Source organism: Barbus barbus, assembly GCF_936440315.1.
Source record: "Barbus barbus genome assembly, chromosome: 28".
In the NCBI taxonomy this organism is placed as follows: Eukaryota; Metazoa; Chordata; class Actinopteri; order Cypriniformes; family Cyprinidae; genus Barbus; species Barbus barbus.
Window position 1 is genome coordinate 9,579,921 of NC_136756.1, and position 22,476 is coordinate 9,602,396.

Here is a 22,476-nt window from a genome sequence, read left to right on the forward strand (position 1 = left end):
ATCTTTCCCCACATTTATGCTCTGAGCTTCTGTTAGTAATAAACTTATTATGTAGACTTCAGCTCTGCTTTTAACACCATCATCCCAGTCACCCTTCAGAATAAACTGACACAGCTCTCTGTCCCCACCTCCGTCTGTCAGTGGATCACCAGCTTCCTGACAGACAGGTAGCAGCTAGTGAGGCTGGGAAAATACACATCCAGCACCCGCATCATCAGCACTGGAGCTCCTCAGGGCTGTGTACTCGCCCCACTGCTCTTCTCCCTCTACACCTATGACTGTACATGATTCTGCTTACAGACAGGAGGTTAAGAAGCTGTCTGTCTGGTGCAGTCTTAACAACCTGGAGCTCAACACGCTCAAAACTGTGGAGATGATCATGGACTTCAGGAGAAACCCTCTGCTCTCCCCCCACTCACCATCATGAACGGCACTGTAACAACAGTGGAGTCATTCAGATTCCTGGGCACCGCAATTTCTCAGTACCTGAAGTGGGACAATCACATTGAGTCCATTGTGAAAAAGACCCAGCAGAGGTTGTACTTCCTTCACCAGCTGAGGAAGTTCAACCTACCACAGGAGCTGCTGAAACAGTTTTACTCCACCATCATTGAATCTGTCCTCTGCACTTCTATACCTGTCTGGTTCAGCTTAGCTAAATCGGACCTCAGAGGACTACGAAGTGTAGTCCGGACTGCTGAGCGAATCATTGGTACAACCCTCCCCACTCTCCAAGAACTGTACTCATCCAGAGTGAGCAAAAGGGCTGGCAAAATCACTCTGGACCCCTCACATCCAGCACACTCCCTCTTTGAACTGTTACCGCCTGGTCGACGCTACAGAGCTCTGAGCACCAGAACGACCAGACACAGGAACAGTTTCTTTCATTTCAAATTTGCACATATCAAACCTGTACACACATAATTGTCTATATTATATATTGTGTTTTTGCTATTTTGTACATTGCCTATTTGTATATTTGTATATTATTCTTTTATTATCGGTGTCCTGTCCTGTTGCTGTCCTTCTGTTGCACTGTGGAGCTTCTGTCACTATAACAAATTCCTCGTATGTGTAAACATACCTGGCCAATAAAGCTCATTCTGATTCTGATTCTCTTCATCTATGAAGCTTATCTATGTAGATAGGTTTTACAGAAAAATACAGCCTGTATTTTTTATGGGCATTAAGGGATCATATGATGCGATTTCATGTTTTCCTTTCTCTTTGGAGTGTTACAAGCTGTTTGTGCATAGATGAGATCATTAAAGTTGCAAAGTCTAAAGTCTCAAACCCAAAGAGATATTCTTTATAAAAGTTAAGACTCGTCCATGCCCCCCTAAAACGCCTCATTCAAACACGCTCCCACATGTCTACGCCACGATGTGGAAATATTTAATGCAGCGATTAATTTCTGAATCTGTTTACTTACTTGAAATCCATACAGTCTCACATGTTTGATTGTGGATAGTCATAATTGCACTAAAAGTTCAAGGTTCAAAAAGTTTGAAACTACAAAAATAAGAAAATATTTTTGTTTTAATTTTGACGATTAGAGCTTACAGCTGATGAAAGTCAAAAATCAGTATCTCAAAATATTAGAATATTTACATTTGAGATTCATTAAATGACCATCAGTATAAATTCTGGGTATCTCTTGTTCTTTGAAACCACAATAATGGGGAACACTGCTGACTTGGCAATGATCCAGAAGACGAACATTGACACCCTCCACAAAGAGGGTATGTCACAGAAGCTCATCACTGAAAGTATCAAAGCATATTAAATGCAAAGTTGACTGAAGGAAGAAATTGAGTAGGAAAAGGTCAACAACAAACAGGGATGACCACAAGCTTGAGAATACTGTCAAGCAAAGCTGATTCAAACAGTTGGGAGAGCTTCACAAGGAGTGGACTGAAGCTGGAGTCAGTGTATCAAGAGTCACCATGCTCAGACGTCTTCAGGAAAAGGGCTACCACGCCACTTCTGAACCAGAGACAACGTCAGAAGCATCTTACCTGGGCTAAGGAGAAAAAGAACTGGATTGTTGCTCAGTGGTCCAAAGTCTTCTTTTCAGGCTGATCGCTTCCATGCCACTCCTCACTGATGCTGGAGTTTGTGCTAAAGGAGACCCAACCAAGTATTGAGTGCATAAATGAACATACTTTAAAGAACTTGAACTTTTCTGTTTTGCAAATCCTTTTTTTGATTGATCTTAGGAAATATTCTAATATTTTGAGATACTGGATTTTTGACTTTAAGCTTTAAACTCTTGTCATCAAAATGAAAACAATAATAAAAAAAATGTTTTAATTAACATGTAATGAATCTAGAATATATGAAAGTTTCACAGTTTTTTTTCTTTCTTTCCAGTGGCAACATATATTAAACCAGAGCGTTTATAACTCAGGTCAGCCCCACTTCTAGACTGTTTAAGAATACGTTTAATCATGTTGATGTTTCAATAAGCCATATTCTCATATGACAATTAGGTTGTAAATTAAAGCAATATCTTGTGAATACTCACACAAAATACATATACCTTTCCCCACATTTATGCTCCGAGCTGCTATTAGTAATAAACTTATTATGCTCTTCATCTATGAAGCTTATCTATGTAGATAAGCTTTACAGAAAATACAGCCTGTATCTTTTATGGACATTAATAAAGATGTCACAACATCATTCACATATTCTACAAATTTAAACTAACTCATTATTGCATTATAATGGCTTATTGGAAGCCATCCATTCACACCAGCACAGTAGTTTTACTGACAGACTCGTCCTTGACCTGTAACACATTAATAATACACGACAACATATAAAATGTGTCAGATCTAGCCAAACTGGCTAATTTTATCCGTTGTCCCTTGGTCTTAAAAGTTAGTTATCTATTTGGCCAAATGTTTATATCATTACAATGGCATCTGCCGATATATTAGACAGCGAATGAACATACAGTTCTTGAAGCTAAAAGATCTGAGTGACTTTGACAAGGATCAAATAGTGGTGGCTAGATGACTGGGTCAAAGCATCCCAAAAAAGCCAAGACTTGTGGGGAACATGGGCACCTAAGACTCATTGAAGCATGTGGAGAGTTAACCTGTCTGGTCCAATCTCACAGAAGAGCTATTTTAGCTCAAACGAATGAAAAACTTGGCCATGATAGAAAGGTGTCAGAACACACAGTGCATCACAGTTTGTGATGACCCCTGCTCACCACTGAAAGTGTCTGCAGTGGGAGCTGATCTTCTCTTTGTTGCTATAATAGCTTTTACTCTTCAGTAAAGGCTGCAGAGATTTGAGGTAGCATTTAGACACAAGAGCATCAGTGAAGTCTGATTTTGGCAGATGGTGTCTTGGCATCCCAAATGTGTTCAACAGGAGTTTGTGGAATCAAGCTCTTTCCTACCAGCTTTGATGTACTCCACCTTAAATGCCTGCGTATGTTCATGGTGCATGGTTTGTGCACCTGTTAGAAAAGAATGTAGCTGGAATGTTCATTAGAACTGTGTGTCTACATGCTTCTGAGTATTTAAATTATGCACAGCAGTTTAAAAGCGCATGCCTGAGGAAATTGACTCATTGTGATTTCTGTTAATGTTTATTTACCAAGTCTGAAAACTTGCAATCATCTGAGGAGGAACAATCATGAATTTTATGAGCCCTAATTCTCAACCCCATGGTTTAGTTTCCTTTTTGAACATATGATTTTAAGATTTCATTTTATATGAGATTGGCTGAATGAGCATATTATATCATAAATATACTAACCTTGACTCAAACACTCAAACTGAAAGTGAACTTTCTGAATTTGCTGACTGCTTATTGAAACAGTGGAGAGCTTTAACCCCACCAAACAGCAAAACACAAACCAAAGTACCCTCGATCCAGCAAATATTGCTACTTTTAGAGAACAGCTTAATGAATCATTGAAATGGCTGCATGGCAAACGTGAAAATTTACACTGAATTTATTGAGTTTTTCTCATTGGTTGTCAATATGTAATTTTCCTGAATTTAATGAAATGACAGCATTTCTGCAATGATAGAAATCATTACAGTTCTTAAATGACAAAAATCAAAAACAAGGATCAAACAAAAACAAAAAAGGGAAAGTGAAAGTACTCTGGTGGACAACAGAAGATAGCAGCATACTGCTAATGGTAAACTGTAAAACCACATGATCAAAAGTGCTCATTGAAACCCCCAACTACTTTTTTTTGCTTTCCCATTTGTACACACAAAAACATTTGGATGACTAAATACGTAAAAAAAATCCCAACTGCTGTAATTTTTTTTACTGCCCCGGAATGGGAGAATGAGGTCTCTGCAGAGCAACAAAAGGCGTGCCTCAATTTTGGGGCGTTTTCCAACTGGGTAGGCGTTTTCCAACCTCTGTGCCTGGTTTGCTGAAACTTGAGTGGGCGATTCCTAATACTTGAATACGCTTTTCCCATCAGATATGAGTGAGAAAGCAAGAACGCGGTGAAATGAGGAGAGAGATCACCTGTCCTGCATATGGATGTAAGTGGATTTTTGTAAATTCTCATTTTTTCTAAGTTAACGTTTTAATTAGTTTGTGTAAATTTGCTTGCAACATGATTCGACAGAAAAAGCTCCAAGAGGTCTGCCACTTACAGTCTATCGCTAACCATTATTAGCAAACATTCGCTAACTTTTTGGTGCATAAGTTTGTTACTTTAGTGTTGATGGTGGTAGTTTGCTTAATTTTTTCCTGTCGGCGTATTCTAATATAAAAATTAATAGTTAGCTTGTCAGACTAGAAAACACTACATAAATAAGTTAATAATTAGTTGTAAACAAATGTTAATGGCCTATTCCACCGAATAGGTGCCATTTATGTCCCCAGGACATTATGGCCCGGTTTCACAGACAGGGTTTAGCCTAAACCAGGATTAGTCCATAGTTCAATTAGGACATTTAAATAATTTTCATAAACATGCTTAGAAAAAAACATTACTGGTGTTCATCTTGAGACAAAACAAGTGCATTGATATATTTTAAGATCAGTCAGTGCAAGTTTATTTCAGTTGAAACAGCTCAGACTTACATTTTAGTCTAGGACTAGGCTTTAAAATTGTTTTTTTTAAAACAAACCGGAGGGTATAGGTACTAATATGTACAAAAAATAACAATAAATACATTTTAAGGAAAGTGTTGTGCACATTAATCTAACTGCAAATTTTATCTAATTAAAACATTATTAAAAACTATAATATTTTGGATAAATTATTTTTTCATTCAGTCCAGAACACACTCCCTTCATATATGAAATGGTGTTTGAGTGTGAGGTGCGCTGTAAGAAAACAAGAAAAGCTCCACAGTAAAGCTGAAAAAGCATTGCTTGTTAAGTTTATTATTTTTAATATCATGGTCGTGACCCTGCACCCCAGAACCTCAATGACCTGAGGGCAGCCCTTTAAGAAGAGTGGGATGCTGTGCCTCCCCAGACAATAAGTCAGTTTGCAAAAGTTGAATATCCCTAACTTTTTGTGAGTAGTACATGTCATTTTTTGCATTATACTCCAGTATTAATGGAGTATTAAAGTATGCTATTCACAATAATTGCCAAGTGATTATTTGACATTTTGTACTATTATTATTTGTTTATTTACCTCATTAGGAATATCCACATACTTCAAGAAATGCAGTAATTGTGGTATGTTTTACCGATACCAGGACTGGATGCATGGGCTTCACAACTTTAATGATAAAGTGCTGCTAAGCATCTTTCTATGCATCTTCATAAGGAATTCTGTTCAGGTTTTGTTTCTGAAATTTAAAATACATTAGGCTCAAGATTGTTCAACTTAATCTAGCACTGATATATGTTCTCATGACTGTTCTCACTCAGGATCATGTGTCAGTTGGAAGGGTGCGTTCCATATTGCAAAAGACAACACGCGTGCCTTACCCAAAGGAGACAGAGTTTCTTCAGGCATATTTACATTTTGAGGCACTAACTCACCATGATTATGCCTTTTCGTGTCTAAAATGTGGACATCATCCTCCAGTTGTTGTAATGGACTTACATAAAAAGGGAGTGTTCAACATGGCAGGTAAACAATCATAGTTTTTTGTCATTTTCTATTTGCAGTTAATTTGTGTTAATTAGGGCCCAAGCCAGTAAGGCGCAGGGCCCTATTGTTCTTCTAAGGATTATTAGGGCCCAAGCCAGTAAGGCGCAGGGCCCTATTGTTCTTCTAAGGATTATTATTTTTTTTTTTTTTTTTTTTTTTTTTTTTTTTTTATTTCAATCATCCGGGCACTTTTGGGGGCCTTAACGTGCCCGAAAACTCTCGAAAATTGGCACGCACTTTGGAACCTGCGGCCATTAGGACGCCGCTGAGGCTGGGACCCGGGCGTGGCACAGGGGCTCTACGGCGCCCCCTGGAAAATTGTCAGAAAGCTTGATGTATAGCTCACACATACTTGCACGTATTCATATGAAACTCGGTACACATATAGAACTCATTGAGCCGAACAACTTCCGCGCAGCATGTCATAGGCTCCGCCCAACAGGAAGTCGGCTATTCAGGGCTGTTTAAAAAGCGCATGCTCTGGAATTTGATATACTCCTCTGAGGATTTCCATACGATTGCCACCAAACTCGGTGAACATGATCTCAAGACATTGGGGACGCTAAATTGCGAAGATATTTTTGATATGTCGAACGGTTTGCCCGTGGCGAGGCGATGAAGTTATGGCGAAAAATGAGACCCAGGAAATGCCTAATAACGTCCACATACATTGTATGATGTTGATCAAACTCCAGTGGTTTGTTCGTTGTATGATGCCGATCGGATAGATGTGACTATTATGACTGAAAGTTATAGCGCCACCAACTGGCTGCAGGAAGTGTGTCGTTTTCAAAATTATTTGAATTCAGCATCTTATTTTTACTCGATTTGCTTCAAACTTCACCAGAATAATGTCAAAACACGGCCGATGTAAAACTGTGAAGGGAATATTGATATCTAAAATTATGTTGCCATGGCAACGTGTCAAAGTTGAAAATTCGTTTCTGGTGATTTTGAGGCAGATAACATGTTTAGAATGTCATGAAACTCAACACACATATCCATTTTAATGATAGTTAGACACTGGAAAAACCTCATAAACGGGCGTGGAAGAGGCACTCTATAGCGCCACCTTTTGTCAAAAATGGGGGGGTTAGTTTTAGCTACAGACACCAAACTCGGTACATAAATTGTTCTTATTAATCCGGACAACTTTCTAATTTACAGTCATTAGCTACGACCAACAGGACGTCGGCTATATTTATTTTAATGTGGGTTTTTTTTTAAAACGGGCTGTAAACAAATTCATACTCCTCAAAGCAGAAACACGTAAATCACACCAAACATTTTTTCTCATGATGCCAAAATACTGAAGATGCTAAATTGCGGACGGATTTAGGATATCTTGAACGATGATTTAATGGCAATTTATTAAAGTTACAGTAAAAAAGAGATTTTTTTTTTTTTTTTATCTTTTAAGAGCAGCTTCCAAACACTTCATAAAAAATTACATACACAGAACAATACAGTCTGAGGATATGTGATTAATTTCATGAATTTACAATACACTATGCAGAGGAGAAAATTTAAAAACTATCAGACAGTTGTTACAATGCTTCTATGAGTGAGAGTTCCCTGTCAGCCTGCAGCTGAGTGAGGGGGTGGGGGTGGGGTGTGAGTGACTGTGTGAGTGACTGTGTGGATTGAGGAGCTGGGTGAGAGAGAGAAAGAGAGAGAGGGTCTGTTTTTTTTAAATCTTTAAAAAATGCTTATAAAGCATTAAAGGTTTTCATAACACTTTATAATTAAGTCTCAATTGTTAACAGTAGGGAATGCATTAATTAACATGAACTAACAATGAAAAATATAATTTTTTACAGCATGTTAATTCTTCATTGATAGTATGAACTTACAATGAACTAACAATGAACAAAATATTTTTAATGTTAGAAAAATAGTCATGTTCAAAAGAGAAACTTTAAAATTTAATAATATATTAACACATTTTGGAATTAATATTGATCAACATTAAATGGAATATAATTATTAATGATTATATATATATAATGATAGCTACAGACACCAAACTTGGTACATAAATTGTTCACATTAAGCCGGACAACTTTCTAATTTACAGACATTAGCTACGACCAACAGGAAGTCGGCTTTTTTTTTTTTATGTGTTTTTTTTTTTCAAAACGGGCTGTAAACAAATTCATACACCTCCAAGCAGAAACCACAAATTCACACCAAACACAGAACAAGACAGTCTGAGGATATGTGATTAATTCCATGAATTTACAGTACACTATGGCGAGAAGAAAATTTTAAAACTTATCAGAGATATCCTGTCACTGTGCTTCTAATGTGTGCGGTAGGTGACTGGGTGAGTGACTGACTGTGTGAGTTCAGTGAGTGTGGAGGGGGAGAGAGAGAGAGAGAGAGAGAGAGAGAGAGAGAGAGAGAGAGAGAGAGAGAGAGAGAGAGTCTGTTTAAACTTCTCAATAAAATCCTTAAAAAATGCTTAAAGCATTAAAGGTTTTGATAACACTTTATAATTGAGTCTCATTTGTTAACAGTAGGGAATGCATTAATTAACATGAACTAACAATGAAAAATATATTTTTTAAAGCATGTTAATTCTTCATTGATAGTATGAACTTACAATGAGCTAACAATGAACATAATATTTTTAATATTAGAAAAATAGTCATGTTCAAAAGATAAAACTTTAAAATTTAATATATTAACACATTTTGGAATTGATTTTAAACATTAAAACATTGATTTCAACATTAAATGGTATATATTTATTAATGATGTAAATTAACAACAGTTAAATAATGTTGTTTTTTAACATTGGTTAATTCACAAATAACATTAAATATTAACAATATATTTTTTACTTTATTCATTTGTGTTAGAAAAAATTATTCATTTTAGTTAATGGAAAAATAAATCATTAAAAAATGCTTATAAATCATTAAAACCTTTGGTAACTATAATAATTTCTCATTTGTTAGCATTAGTAAATGCATTAACTAACATCAACTACCAATGAAAAATATATTTTCATAGAATTTAAAGTTTTATATGTTGTTCTGTGTGTGTGTGTTTCACAGAGTTGATGGTTTGGATTAACCCTTTAATTGCCGTATCCCTTAAAACCAAACTGCCAGAGGGTTACTGTGATGCTTGTGCTCGCTGGGCACCGTTTTATCGATGCCACCGGGGTGGCGTATGCTGACGGCTTGGGCCCGTCATCGCTGCTCGCAGCTATATTTAGGGCCCAAGCCAGTAAGGCGCAGGGCCCTATTGTTCTTCTAAGGATTATTATTTTTTTTTTTTTTTTTTTTTTTTTTTTTTTTTTTTATTTCAATCATCCGGGCACTTTTGGGGGCCTTAACGTGCCCGAAAACTCTCGAAAATTGGCACGCACGTTGGAACCTGCGGCCATTAGGACGCCGCTGAGGCTGGGACCCGGGCGTGGCACAGGGGCTCTACGGCGCCCCCTGGAAAATTGTCAGAAAGCTTGATGTATAGCTCACACATACTTGCACGTATTCATATGAAACTCGGTACACATATAGAACTCATTGAGCCGAACAACTTCCGCGCAGCATGTCATAGGCTCCGCCCAACAGGAAGTCGGCTATTCAGGGCTGTTTAAAAAGCGCATGCTCTGGAATTTGATATACTCCTCTGAGGATTTCCATACGATTGCCACCAAACTCGGTGAACATGATCTCAAGACATTGGGGACGCTAAATTGCGAAGATATTTTTGATATGTCGAACGGTTTGCCCGTGGCGAGGCGATGAAGTTATGGCGAAAAATGAGACCCAGGAAATGCCTAATAACGTCCACATACATTGTATGATGTTGATCAAACTCCAGTGGTTTGTTCGTTGTATGATGCCGATCGGATAGATGTGACTATTATGACTGAAAGTTATAGCGCCACCAACTGGCTGCAGGAAGTGTGTCGTTTTCAAAATTATTTGAATTCAGCATCTTATTTTTACTCGATTTGCTTCAAACTTCACCAGAATAATGTCAAAACACGGCCGATGTAAAACTGTGAAGGGAATATTGATATCTAAAATTATGTTGCCATGGCAACGTGTCAAAGTTGAAAATTCGTTTCTGGTGATTTTGAGGCAGATAACATGTTTAGAATGTCATGAAACTCAACACACATATCCATTTTAATGATAGTTAGACACTGGAAAAACCTCATAAACGGGCGTGGAAGAGGCACTCTATAGCGCCACCTTTTGTCAAAAATGGGGGGGTTAGTTTTAGCTACAGACACCAAACTCGGTACATAAATTGTTCTTATTAATCCGGACAACTTTCTAATTTACAGTCATTAGCTACGACCAACAGGACGTCGGCTATATTTATTTTAATGTGGGTTTTTTTTTAAAACGGGCTGTAAACAAATTCATACTCCTCAAAGCAGAAACACGTAAATCACACCAAACATTTTTTCTCATGATGCCAAAATACTGAAGATGCTAAATTGCGGACGGATTTAGGATATCTTGAACGATGATTTAATGGCAATTTATTAAAGTTACAGTAAAAAAGAGATTTTTTTTTTTTTTTTATCTTTTAAGAGCAGCTTCCAAACACTTCATAAAAAATTACATACACAGAACAATACAGTCTGAGGATATGTGATTAATTTCATGAATTTACAATACACTATGCAGAGGAGAAAATTTAAAAACTATCAGACAGTTGTTACAATGCTTCTATGAGTGAGAGTTCCCTGTCAGCCTGCAGCTGAGTGAGGGGGTGGGGGTGGGGTGTGAGTGACTGTGTGAGTGACTGTGTGGATTGAGGAGCTGGGTGAGAGAGAGAAAGAGAGAGAGGGTCTGTTTTTTTTAAATCTTTAAAAAATGCTTATAAAGCATTAAAGGTTTTCATAACACTTTATAATTAAGTCTCAATTGTTAACAGTAGGGAATGCATTAATTAACATGAACTAACAATGAAAAATATAATTTTTTACAGCATGTTAATTCTTCATTGATAGTATGAACTTACAATGAACTAACAATGAACAAAATATTTTTAATGTTAGAAAAATAGTCATGTTCAAAAGAGAAACTTTAAAATTTAATAATATATTAACACATTTTGGAATTAATATTGATCAACATTAAATGGAATATAATTATTAATGATTATATATATATAATGATAGCTACAGACACCAAACTTGGTACATAAATTGTTCACATTAAGCCGGACAACTTTCTAATTTACAGACATTAGCTACGACCAACAGGAAGTCGGCTTTTTTTTTTTTATGTGTTTTTTTTTTTCAAAACGGGCTGTAAACAAATTCATACACCTCCAAGCAGAAACCACAAATTCACACCAAACACAGAACAAGACAGTCTGAGGATATGTGATTAATTCCATGAATTTACAGTACACTATGGCGAGAAGAAAATTTTAAAACTTATCAGAGATATCCTGTCTCTGTGCTTCTAATGTGTGCGGTAGGTGACTGGGTGAGTGACTGACTGTGTGAGTTCAGTGAGTGTGGAGGGGGAGAGAGAGAGAGAGAGAGAGAGAGAGAGAGAGAGAGTCTGTTTAAACTTCTCAATAAAATCCTTAAAAAATGCTTAAAGCATTAAAGGTTTTGATAACACTTTATAATTAAGTCTCATTTGTTAACAGTAGGGAATGCATTAATTAACATGAACTAACAATGAAAAATATATTTTTTAAAGCATGTTAATTCTTCATTGATAGTATGAACTTACAATGAACTAACAATGAACAAAATATTTTTAATATTAGAAAAATAGTCATGTTCAAAAGATAAAACTTTAAAATTTAATATATTAACACATTTTGGAATTGATTTTAAACATTAAAACATTGATTTCAACATTAAATGGTATATATTTATTAATGATGTAAATTAACAACAGTTAAATAATGTTGTTTTTTAACATTGGTTAATTCACAAATAACATTAAATATTAACAATATATTTTTTACTTTATTCATTTGTGTTAGAAAAAATTATTCATTTTAGTTAATGGAAAAATAAATCATTAAAAAATGCTTATAAATCATTAAAACCTTTGGTAACTATAATAATTTCTCATTTGTTAGCATTAGTAAATGCATTAACTAACATCAACTACCAATGAAAAATATATTTTCATAGAATTTAAAGTTTTATATGTTGTTCTGTGTGTGTGTGTTTCACAGAGTTGATGGTTTGGATTAACCCTTTAATTGCCGTATCCCTTAAAACCAAACTGCCAGAGGGTTACTGTGATGCTTGTGCTCGCTGGGCACCGTTTTATCGATGCCACCGGGGTGGCGTATGCTGACGGCTTGGGCCCGTCATCGCTGCTCGCAGCTATATTTATTTTTTTTTTTTTTTTTTTTTTTTTTTTTTTTTTTTTTTTATTTCAATCATCCGGGCACTTTTGGGGGCCTTAACGTGCCCGAAAACTCTCGAAAATTGGCACGCACATTGGAACCTGCGGCCATTAGGACGCCGCTGAGGCTGGGACCCGGGCGTGGCACAGGGGCTCTACGGCGCCCCCTGGAAAATTGTCAGAAAACTTGATGTATAGCTCACACATACTTGCACGTATTCATATGAAACTCGGTACACATATAGAACTCATTGAGCCGAACAACTTCCGCGCAGCATGTCTTAGGCTCCGCCCAACAGGAAGTCGGCTATTCAGGGCTGTTTAAAAAGCGCATGCTCTGGAATTTGATATACTCCTCTGAGGATTTCCATACGATTGCCACCAAACTCGGTGAACATGATCTCAAGACATTGGGGACGCTAAATTGCGAAGATATTTTTGATATGTCGAACGGTTTGCCCGTGGCGAGGCGATGAAGTTATGGCGAAAAATGAGACCCAGGAAATGCCTAATAACGTCCACATACATTGTATGATGTAGATCAAACTCCAGTGGTTTGTTCGTTGTATGATGCCGATCGGATAGATGTGACTATTATGACTGAAAGTTATAGCGCCACCAACTGGCTGCAGGAAGTGTGTCATTTTCAAAATGCTTTGAATTCAGCATCTTATTTTTACTCGATTTGCTTCAAACTTCACCAGAATAATGTCAAAACACGGCCGATGTAAAACTGTGAAGGGAATATTGATATCTAAAAGTATGTTGCCATGGCAACGTGTCAAAGTTGAAAATTCGTTTCTGGTGATTTTGAGGCAGATAACATGTTTAGAATGTCATGAAACTCAACACACATATGAGTATTAATGATAGTTAGACACTGGAAAAAGCTCATAAACGGGCGTGGAAGAGGCACTCTATAGCGCCACCTTTTGTCAAAAATGGGGGGGTTAGTTTTAGCTACAGACACCAAACTCGGTACATAAATTGTTCTTATTAATCCGGACAACTTTCTAATTTACAGTCATTAGCTACGACCAACAGGAAGTCGGCTATATTTATTTTAATGTGGGTTTTTTTTAAAAACAGGCTGTAAACAAATTAATACTCCTCCAAGCAGAAACACGGAAATCACACCAAACATTTTTTCTCATGATGCCAAAATACTGAAGATGCTAAATTGCGGACGGATTTAGGATATCTTGAAAGATGATTTAATGGCAATTTATTAAAGTTACAGTAAAAAAGAGAATTATTATTTTTTTTTTTTCTTTTAAGAGCAGCTTCCAAACACTTCATAAAAAATTACATACACAGAACAATACAGTCTGAGGATATGTGATTAATTTCATGAATTTACAATGCACTATGCTTAGGAGAAAATTAAAAAACTATCAGAGAGCTGTTAAGACTGCTTCTGAGTGAGAGATCCCTGCCAGCCTGCATCTGAGTGAGGGGTGGGGGTGGGGTGGGGTGGGCTGTGAGTGACTGTGTGAGTGACTGTGTGGATTGAGGCAGTGGGTGAGAGAGAGAAAGAGAGAGAGGGTCTGTTTTTTAAAATCTTAAAAAAAATGCTTATAAATCATTAAAGATTTTGATGACACTTTATAATAAGGTCTCATTTCTTAACATTAGGAAATGCATTATTTAACGTGAACTAACAATGAAAAATATATTTTTACAGCATGTTAATTCTTCCATGATAGTATGAACTAACAAAGAACATTTTTTTTAAAAGCATTTATTAATCTTTTTAATGTTAGAAAAATAGTCATGTTTAAAAGATAAACTTTAAAATTTAATAATATATTAACACATTTTGGAATTAATATTGAACAACATTAAATGGTATATAATTATTAATGATTATATATATATATATAATGATAGCTACAGACACCAAACTCGGTACATAAATTGTTCTTATTAATCCGGACAACTTTCTAATTTACAGTCATTAGCTACGACCAACAGGAAGTCGGCTATATTTATTTTAATGTGGGTTTTTTGTTTTTTTAAACGGGCTGTAAACAAATTCATACTCCTCCAAACAGAAACACGGAAATCACACCAAACATTTTTTATCATGATGCCAAAATACTGAAGATGCTAAATTGCGGACGGATTTAGGATATCTTGAACGGTGTTTTAATGGCAATTTATTAAAGTTACAGAAAAAAGAGAAAACTTTTTTTTTTTTATCTTTTAAGAGCAGCTTCCAAACACTTCATAAAAAATTACATACACAGAACAATACAGTCTGAGGATATGTGATTAATTTCATGAATTTACAATACACTATGCTTAGGAGAAAATTTTAAAACTATCAGAAAGCTGTTAGACTGCTGAGTGAGAGCTCTTGCCAGCCTGCATCTGAGTGAGGGGTGGGGGTGGGGTGGGCTGTCAGTGACTGTGTGGATTGAGGCAGTGGGTGAGAGAGAGAAAGAGAGAGAGAGGGTCTGTTTTTTAAAATCTTAAAAAAATGCTTATAAATCATTAAAGATTTTTATAACACTTTATAATAAGGTCTCATTTCTTAACATTAGGAAATGCATTAATTAACTGAACTAACAATGAAAAATATATTTTTACAGCATGTTAATTCTTCCATGATAGTATGAACTAACAAAGAACTATTTTTTTTAAAGCATTTATTAATCTTTTTAATGTTAGAAAAATAGTCATGTTCAAAAGATAAACTTTAAAATTTAATAATATATTAACACATTTTGGAATTAATATTGATCAACATTAAATGGTATATAATTATTAATGTTTATATATATATATATATATTGATAGCTACAGACACCAAACTCGGTACATAAATTGTTCTTATTAAGCCGGACAACTTTCTAATTTACAGTCATTAGCTACGACCAACAGGAAGTCGGCTATATTTATTTTAATGTGGTTTTTTTTTTAAACAGGCTGTAAACAAATTCATACTCCTTCAAGCAGAAACACAGAAATCACACCAAACATTTTTTCTCATGATGCCAAAATACTGAAGATGCTAAATTGTGGATGGATTTAGGATATCTTGAACAGTGTTTTAATGGCAACTTATTAAAGTTACAGTAAAAAAGAGAAAACTTTTTTTTTTTTTCTTTTAAGAGCAGCTTCCAAACACTTCATAAAAAATTACATACACAGAACAAGACAGTCTGAGATATGTGATTAATTTCATGAATTTACAATACACTATGCAGAGGAGAAAATTTAAAACTTATCAGAGATATCCTGTCACTGTGCTTCTAATGTGTGCGGTAGGTGACTGGGTGGGTGACTGACTGTGTGAGTTCAGTGAGTGTGGAGGGGGAGAGAGAGAGAGAGAGGGTCTGTTTAAACTTCTCAATAAAATCCTTAAAAAATGCTTATAAAGCATTAAAGGTTTTGATAACACTTTATAATTAAGTCTCATTTGTTAACAGTAGGGAATGCATTAATTAACATGAACTAACAATGAAAAATATATTTTTTACAGCATGTTAATTCTTCATTGATAGTATGAACTTACAATGAACTAACAATGAACAAAATATTTGTAATATTAGAAAAATAGTCATGTTCAAAAGATAAAACATTAAAATGTAATAATATATTAACACATTTTGGAATTGATTTTGATAAACATTAAATGGTATATATTTATTAATGATGTAAATTAACAACAGTTAAATAATGTTGTTTTTTAACATTGGTTAATTCACAAATAACATTAAATATTAACAATATATTTTTTACTTTATTCATTTGTGTTAGAAAAAATTATTCATGTTAGTTAATGGAAAAATAAATCATTAAAAAATGCTTATAAATCATTAAAAGCTTTGGTAACTATAATAATTTCTCATTTGTTAGCATTAGTAAATGCATTGACTAACATGAACTACCAATGAAAAATATATTTTCACAGAATTTAAAGTTTTATATGTTGTTCTGTGTGTGTGTGTGTTTCACAGAGTTGATGGTTTGGATTAACCCTTTAATTGCCGTATCCCTTAAAACCAAACTGCCAGAGGGTTACTGTGATGCGTTTGCTCGCTGGGCACTGTTTTATCGATGCCACCGGGGTGGCGTATGCTGACGGCTTGGGCCCGTCATCGCTGCTTGCAGCTATATTTTTTTTTTTTTTTTTTTTTTTTTTTTATTTCAATCATCCGGGCACTTTTGGGGGCCTTAACGTGCCCGAAAACTCTCGAAAATTGGCACGCACATTGGAACCTGCGGCCATTAGGACGCCGCTGAGGCTGGGACCCGGGCGTGGCACAGGGGCTCTACGGCGCCCCCTGGAAAATTGTCAGAAAACACGATGTATAGCTCACACATACTTGCACGTATTCATATGAAACTCGGTACACATATAGAACTCATTGAGCCGAACAACTTCCGCGCAGCATGTCTTAGGCTCCGCCCAACAGGAAGTCGGCTATTCAGGGCTGTTTAAAAAGCGCATGCTCTGGAATTTGATATACTCCTCTGAGGATTTCCATACGATTGCCACCAAACTCGGTGAACATGATCTCAAGACATTGGGGACGCTAAATTGCGAAGATATTTTTGATATGTCGAACGGTTTGCCCGTGGCGAGGCGATGAAGTTATGGCGAAAAATGAGACCCAGGAAATGCCTAATAACGTCCACATACATTGTATGATGTAGATCAAACTCCAGTGGTTTGTTCGTTGTATGATGCCGATCGGATAGATGTGACTATTATGACTGAAAGTTATAGCGCCACCAACTGGCTGCAGGAAGTGTGTCGTTTTCAAAATGCTTTGAATTCAGCATCTTCTTTTTACTCGATTTGCTTCAAACTTCACCAGAATAATGTCAAAACACGGCCGATGTAAAACTGTGAAGGGAATATTGATATCTAAAATTATGTTGCCATGGCAACGTGTCAAAGTTGAAAATTTGTTTCTGGTGATTTTGAGGCAGATAACATGTTTAGAATGTCATGAAACTCAACACACATATCAGTATTAATGATAGTTAGACACTGGAAAAAGCTCATAAACGGGCGTGGAAGAGACACTCTATAGCGCCACCTTTTGTCAAAAATGAGGGGGTTAGTTTTAGCTACAGACCCCAAACTCGGTACATAAATTGTTCTAATTAATCCGGACAACTTTCTAATTTACAGTCATTAGCTACGACCAACAGGAAGTCGGCTATATTTATTTTAATGTGGGTTTTTTTTAAAAACGGGCTGTAAACAAATTAATACTCCTCCAAGCAGAAACACGGAAATCACACCAAACATTTTTTATCATGATGCCAAAATACTGAAGATGCTAAATTGCGGACGTATTTAGGATATCTTGAACGATGATTTAATGGCAATTTATTAAAGTTACAGTAAAAAATATATATATTTTTTTTTTTTATCTTTTAAGAGAAGCTTCCAAACACTTCATAAAAAATTACATACACAGAACAATACAGTCTGAGGATATGTGATTAATTTCATGAATTTACAATACACTATGCTTAGGAGAAAATTTAAAAACTATCAGAAAGCTGTTAGACTGCTGAGTGAGAGCTCCCTGCCAGCCTGCAGCTGAGTGAGGGGTGGGGGTGGGGTGGGGTGTGAGTGACTGTGTGAGTGACTGTGTGGATTGAGGAGCTGGGTGAGAGAGAGAAAGAGAGAGAGAGGGTCTGTTTTTTAAAATCTTTAAAAAATGCTTATAAATCATTAAATAAGGTCTCAATTCTTAACATTAGGAAATGCATTAATTAACGTGAACTAACAATGAAAAATATATTTTTACAGCATGTTAATTCTTCCATGATAGTATGAACTAACAAAGAACAATTTTTTTAAAGCATTTATTAATCTTTTTAATGTTAGAAAAATAGTCATGTTCAAAAGATAAACTTTAAAATGTAATAATATATTAACACATTTTGGAATTAATATTGATCAACATTAAATGGTATATAATTATTAATGTTTATATATATATAATGATAGCTACAGACACCAAACTCGGTATATAAATTGTTCTTATTAATCCGGACAACTTTCTAATTTACAGTCATTAGCTACGACCAACAGGAAGTCGGCTATATTTATTTTAATGTGGGTTTTGTTTTTAAACAGGCTGTAAACAAATTCATACTCCTCCAAACAGAAACACGTAAATCACACCAAACATTTTTTCTTATGATGCCAAAATACTGAAGATGCTAAATTGCGGACGGATTTAGGATATCTTGAACGATGATTTAATGGCAATTTATTAAAGTTACAGTAAAAAAGAGAAAACTTTTCTTTTTTTTTTTTCTTTTAAGAGCAGCTTCCAAACACTTCATAAAAAATTACATACACAGAACAATACAGTCTGAGGATATGTGATTAATTTCATGAATTTACAATACACTATACAGAGGAGAACATTTAAAAACTATCAGAGTTCTCCTGTCTCTGTGCTTCTAATGTTTGCGGTAGGTGACTGGGTGGGTGACTGACTGAGTGAGTTCAGTGAGTGTGGAGGGGGAGAGAGAGAGGGAGAGGGTCTGTTTAAACATCTCAATAAAATCCTTAAAAAATGCTTATAAAGCATTAAAGGTTTTGATAACACTTTATAATTAAGTCTCATTTGTTAACAGTAGGCAATGCATTAATTAACATGAACTAACAATGAAAAATATATTTTTTACAGCATGTTAATTCTTCATTGATAGTATGAACTTACAATGAACTAACAATGAACAAAATATTTGTAATATTAGAAAAATAGTCATGTTCAAAAGATAAAACATTAAAATGTAATAATATATTAACACATTTTGGAATTGATTTTGATCAACATTAAATGGTATATATTTATTAATGATGTAAATTAACAACAGTTAAATAATGTTGTTTTTTAACATTGGTTAATTCACAAATAACATTAAATATTAACAATATATTTTTTACTTTATTCATTTGTGTTAGAAAAAATTATTCATGTTAGTTAATGGAAAAATAAATCATTAAAAAATGCTTATAAATCATTAAAACCTTTGGTAACTATAATAATTTCTCATTTGTTAGCATTAGTAAATGCATTAACTAACATCAACTACCAATGAAAAATATATTTTCACAGAATTTAAAGTTTTATATGTTGTTCTGTGTGTGTGTGTTTCACAGAGTTGATGGTTTGGATTAACCCTTTAATTGCCGTATCCCTTAAAACCAAACTGCCAGAGGGTTACTGTGATGCTTGTGCTCGCTGGGCACCGTTTTATCGATGCCACCGGGGTGGCGTATGCTGACGGCTTGGGCCCGTCATCGCTGCTCGCAGCTATATTTTAATTTTGTTTCTTTATCCAGTCAGTGACATAAGTGAGCCAACTGAAACCTTCAATGGAGAGGTGAATTCCGAGGAGTTCTGGAGACTTTCAATGGAGAGGATTGCAACTGGCTTGTTGAGGAGTAAGTTGCAAAAAGACAATTAGGCTATCATGTGCAATAATGTAAACCACTTCCTTGTCTCTTGTACATATACTAGTTGAGTTCATTGCATCAGTGGTTCCCAACCACGTTCCTGGAGGCCCACCAACACTGCTCATTTTGCATCTCTCCATTGTCTGACACAAACATTTCTGATCTTGGAGTCTCTACTAATGAGCTGATGATCTGAATCGGGTGTGTTTGATTAAGGAGATATGGAAAACATGCAGTGTTGGGGGGCCTCCAGGAATGTGGTTGAGAACCACTGCATTACACATGTATTTCCACATCTAAACAAAATGCCTTGTTTCAAGAATTTGTTTCACTACATTATTTTCTGTATGATTTTAGTTGGAGACACAAATCCTTACACTTTGAAACCCAATTATGAGAACTGGGCCCCATGGATCGGCAGACACACACGCAGGTCACCATCTGTGATAAACACAGAGTGGAAGAAAGTGCAGACCACAAATACACTAGACAACATCGCTGAAATAGACATGACAGAAGAGAGACTCAGTGATGAATTAATGAAGCTAAAGGTATGCACCAGCTCAGTATAAATCTCTATAGCCTCTTATAATTTGCAGTTGATTAAAAATGGTGATGGTTGACCAGTAATGAAACAATCACTATGCAGGTCTAAATCAGTTGTTACCTTCTAGTCGTAGTTAGAACTAACACACAAAGAGCTAGTTTCATATTGTAATGTAATATCAAACATATGTGTGCTTTACCAGGTTGCAGACATTGGAAAACTCTGCAAGGCCTGTGGAGTTGGCACTGAAGGATCAAAGACTGATCTTCTATCCAGACTGAGAGAAGAAATGCAAAACAGAACTGCATACAAGATTTTTCTAAAAGTTTGGGGAGCATCAGGTATATGGTGGGCTCTGTGAGTTCAAATGTACATGTTCTGAAAGTTAATGAATTTCATTCACTAAACAAACTATACTCCTCTTTGTCAGGTGGATGGGCAGCCACTTTATGCCCTTGTAGTCTGTCCTTTTGTTGGAGAAATTCCCACCAAGGTGTTTGACTCTTTCTTTCTTTCTTTCTTTCTTTCTTTCTTTCTTTCTTTCTTTCTTTCTTTCTTTCATTTTCCTTGTTATTAGTGCTTTTCTAAAAAATAATGACAAGGATAGCAAAATGCCTTTACAGTTAGTGTGACTTTTAGTTGTCATATCTTCATGCAATGAAACTTGATATACTGTATTATTAATGTGTTTTTATGTCATAAATTTATCAAGATCGGTCATGGAAATCCAGCAAAGAAAGAGAGGGCGGACTGACAAGCCACACAAAACTGGTATGATCTATTTTGTTTGAGGTGCTCTATTATTTATAGTAAATGTTGACTGTCATTTACTGATGTTCTTCATTTGTCCCTTCATAGTGGGATGAAGAAAACGGGGGGAAAAACCGTTGACCAGCCCCTGAACATACAGGAGGCATGTATTTGTTATTACTCAATTTATAAAATGCAAGGGAATCATTATAACCAAGAAGTTCAGATTATGTTTTGTTCATGTATAGCTTCCTCCGCTGGTCCTTCGTGAAATCTTACTGGAGGTTGTGCTTCAAGATGGTGATGTTGGAATTGGCTCCCTTGCCCTCACCTGCAGGTGCTTAAACAGCATTGTGAGCATGGAAAGTGTCCGCCGAGAGGCTCACTTTCGGTGGTTGGACAGTAAGTTTTATTAGTGTCACTGTTTGGTTAATCACAGCTCTCTCTCTGTTTTTTCTCAGTTATGTATGGTTGAATATTAAGACAATGATGAGGTCAGCTGACAACCTTTTTTTTTTCAGGTGTCGTGAACTGATTTCAGAAACCTGTACAGGGTTCCATACAGTCTATCCAGATGTCTCCATTGTGAGACTACATACAAAGACTGTGGTGAAGGCTACAGAGGAAGAGGGCAAAGAGGTGTGATGCAGGGGTTCTTTGGCTCTGATGACTTCCAAGGAACTGCGGAAGCGACTGTTTCTATGAGGCTGGAGGAAGCATCTAATGTTTCATGCAATGTGTTCCTCATGTTGAGCTTGCCACATTTATTGCTTATTTTATTTTATTGGATTCTCTCTTTTTTACTATTACATTAAGTAGAGAATGCTGCATTTATCAATATAGTTTTTCATCATATTGGTTACAGTATCTATATGGTCAATAAAGTGATGCTAATGTTTAAAATTTTCAGAGTCATTATTCTAAGTTAACACATTTTACCTTAATTTAAAGGTCAATACGTTTTACTTTATATATCATTTAATGTAAGCTACAAATGTCACTTAAATATCAGTCATTACATATAAATATCATATTTTGAAAAATACAGATGAGAAAGACCAATACAATCATTTTCACCATGGCTTTACAATAGGATTTGGTAACTTTATTGGAAATTGCTATTAATTTTCCTTGTTAATCACCGTTACAACTTGATTTATGTTGTGTTGTTCACACACACACACACACACAAAACGAAAATAAAACAGTAATGTAATTATAAATAGTTGAGTAATAAAGTAATTTTTTTTTTTTAAGTAATACTTTTAGCTTT

General features: G+C 35.5%; 1 protein-coding gene across 1 annotated transcript; it reads left to right on the forward strand.

The window, feature by feature from the left end:
- Positions 1–4,495: 4,495 nt before the first annotated feature.
- On the forward strand, positions 4,496–21,344 carry LOC306848295 (uncharacterized protein; the record flags this gene model as incomplete). The annotated part of the gene is made up of 7 exons (XM_079382749.1): positions 4,496–4,529; positions 19,793–19,894; positions 20,264–20,457; positions 20,656–20,794; positions 20,884–20,946; positions 21,166–21,224; positions 21,312–21,344. The coding sequence occupies 7 exons, from the start codon at positions 4,496–4,498 to the stop codon at positions 21,342–21,344; spliced, it is 624 nt and encodes a 207-aa protein (XP_079238875.1).
- Between the last annotated feature and the right edge of the window lie 1,132 nt (positions 21,345–22,476).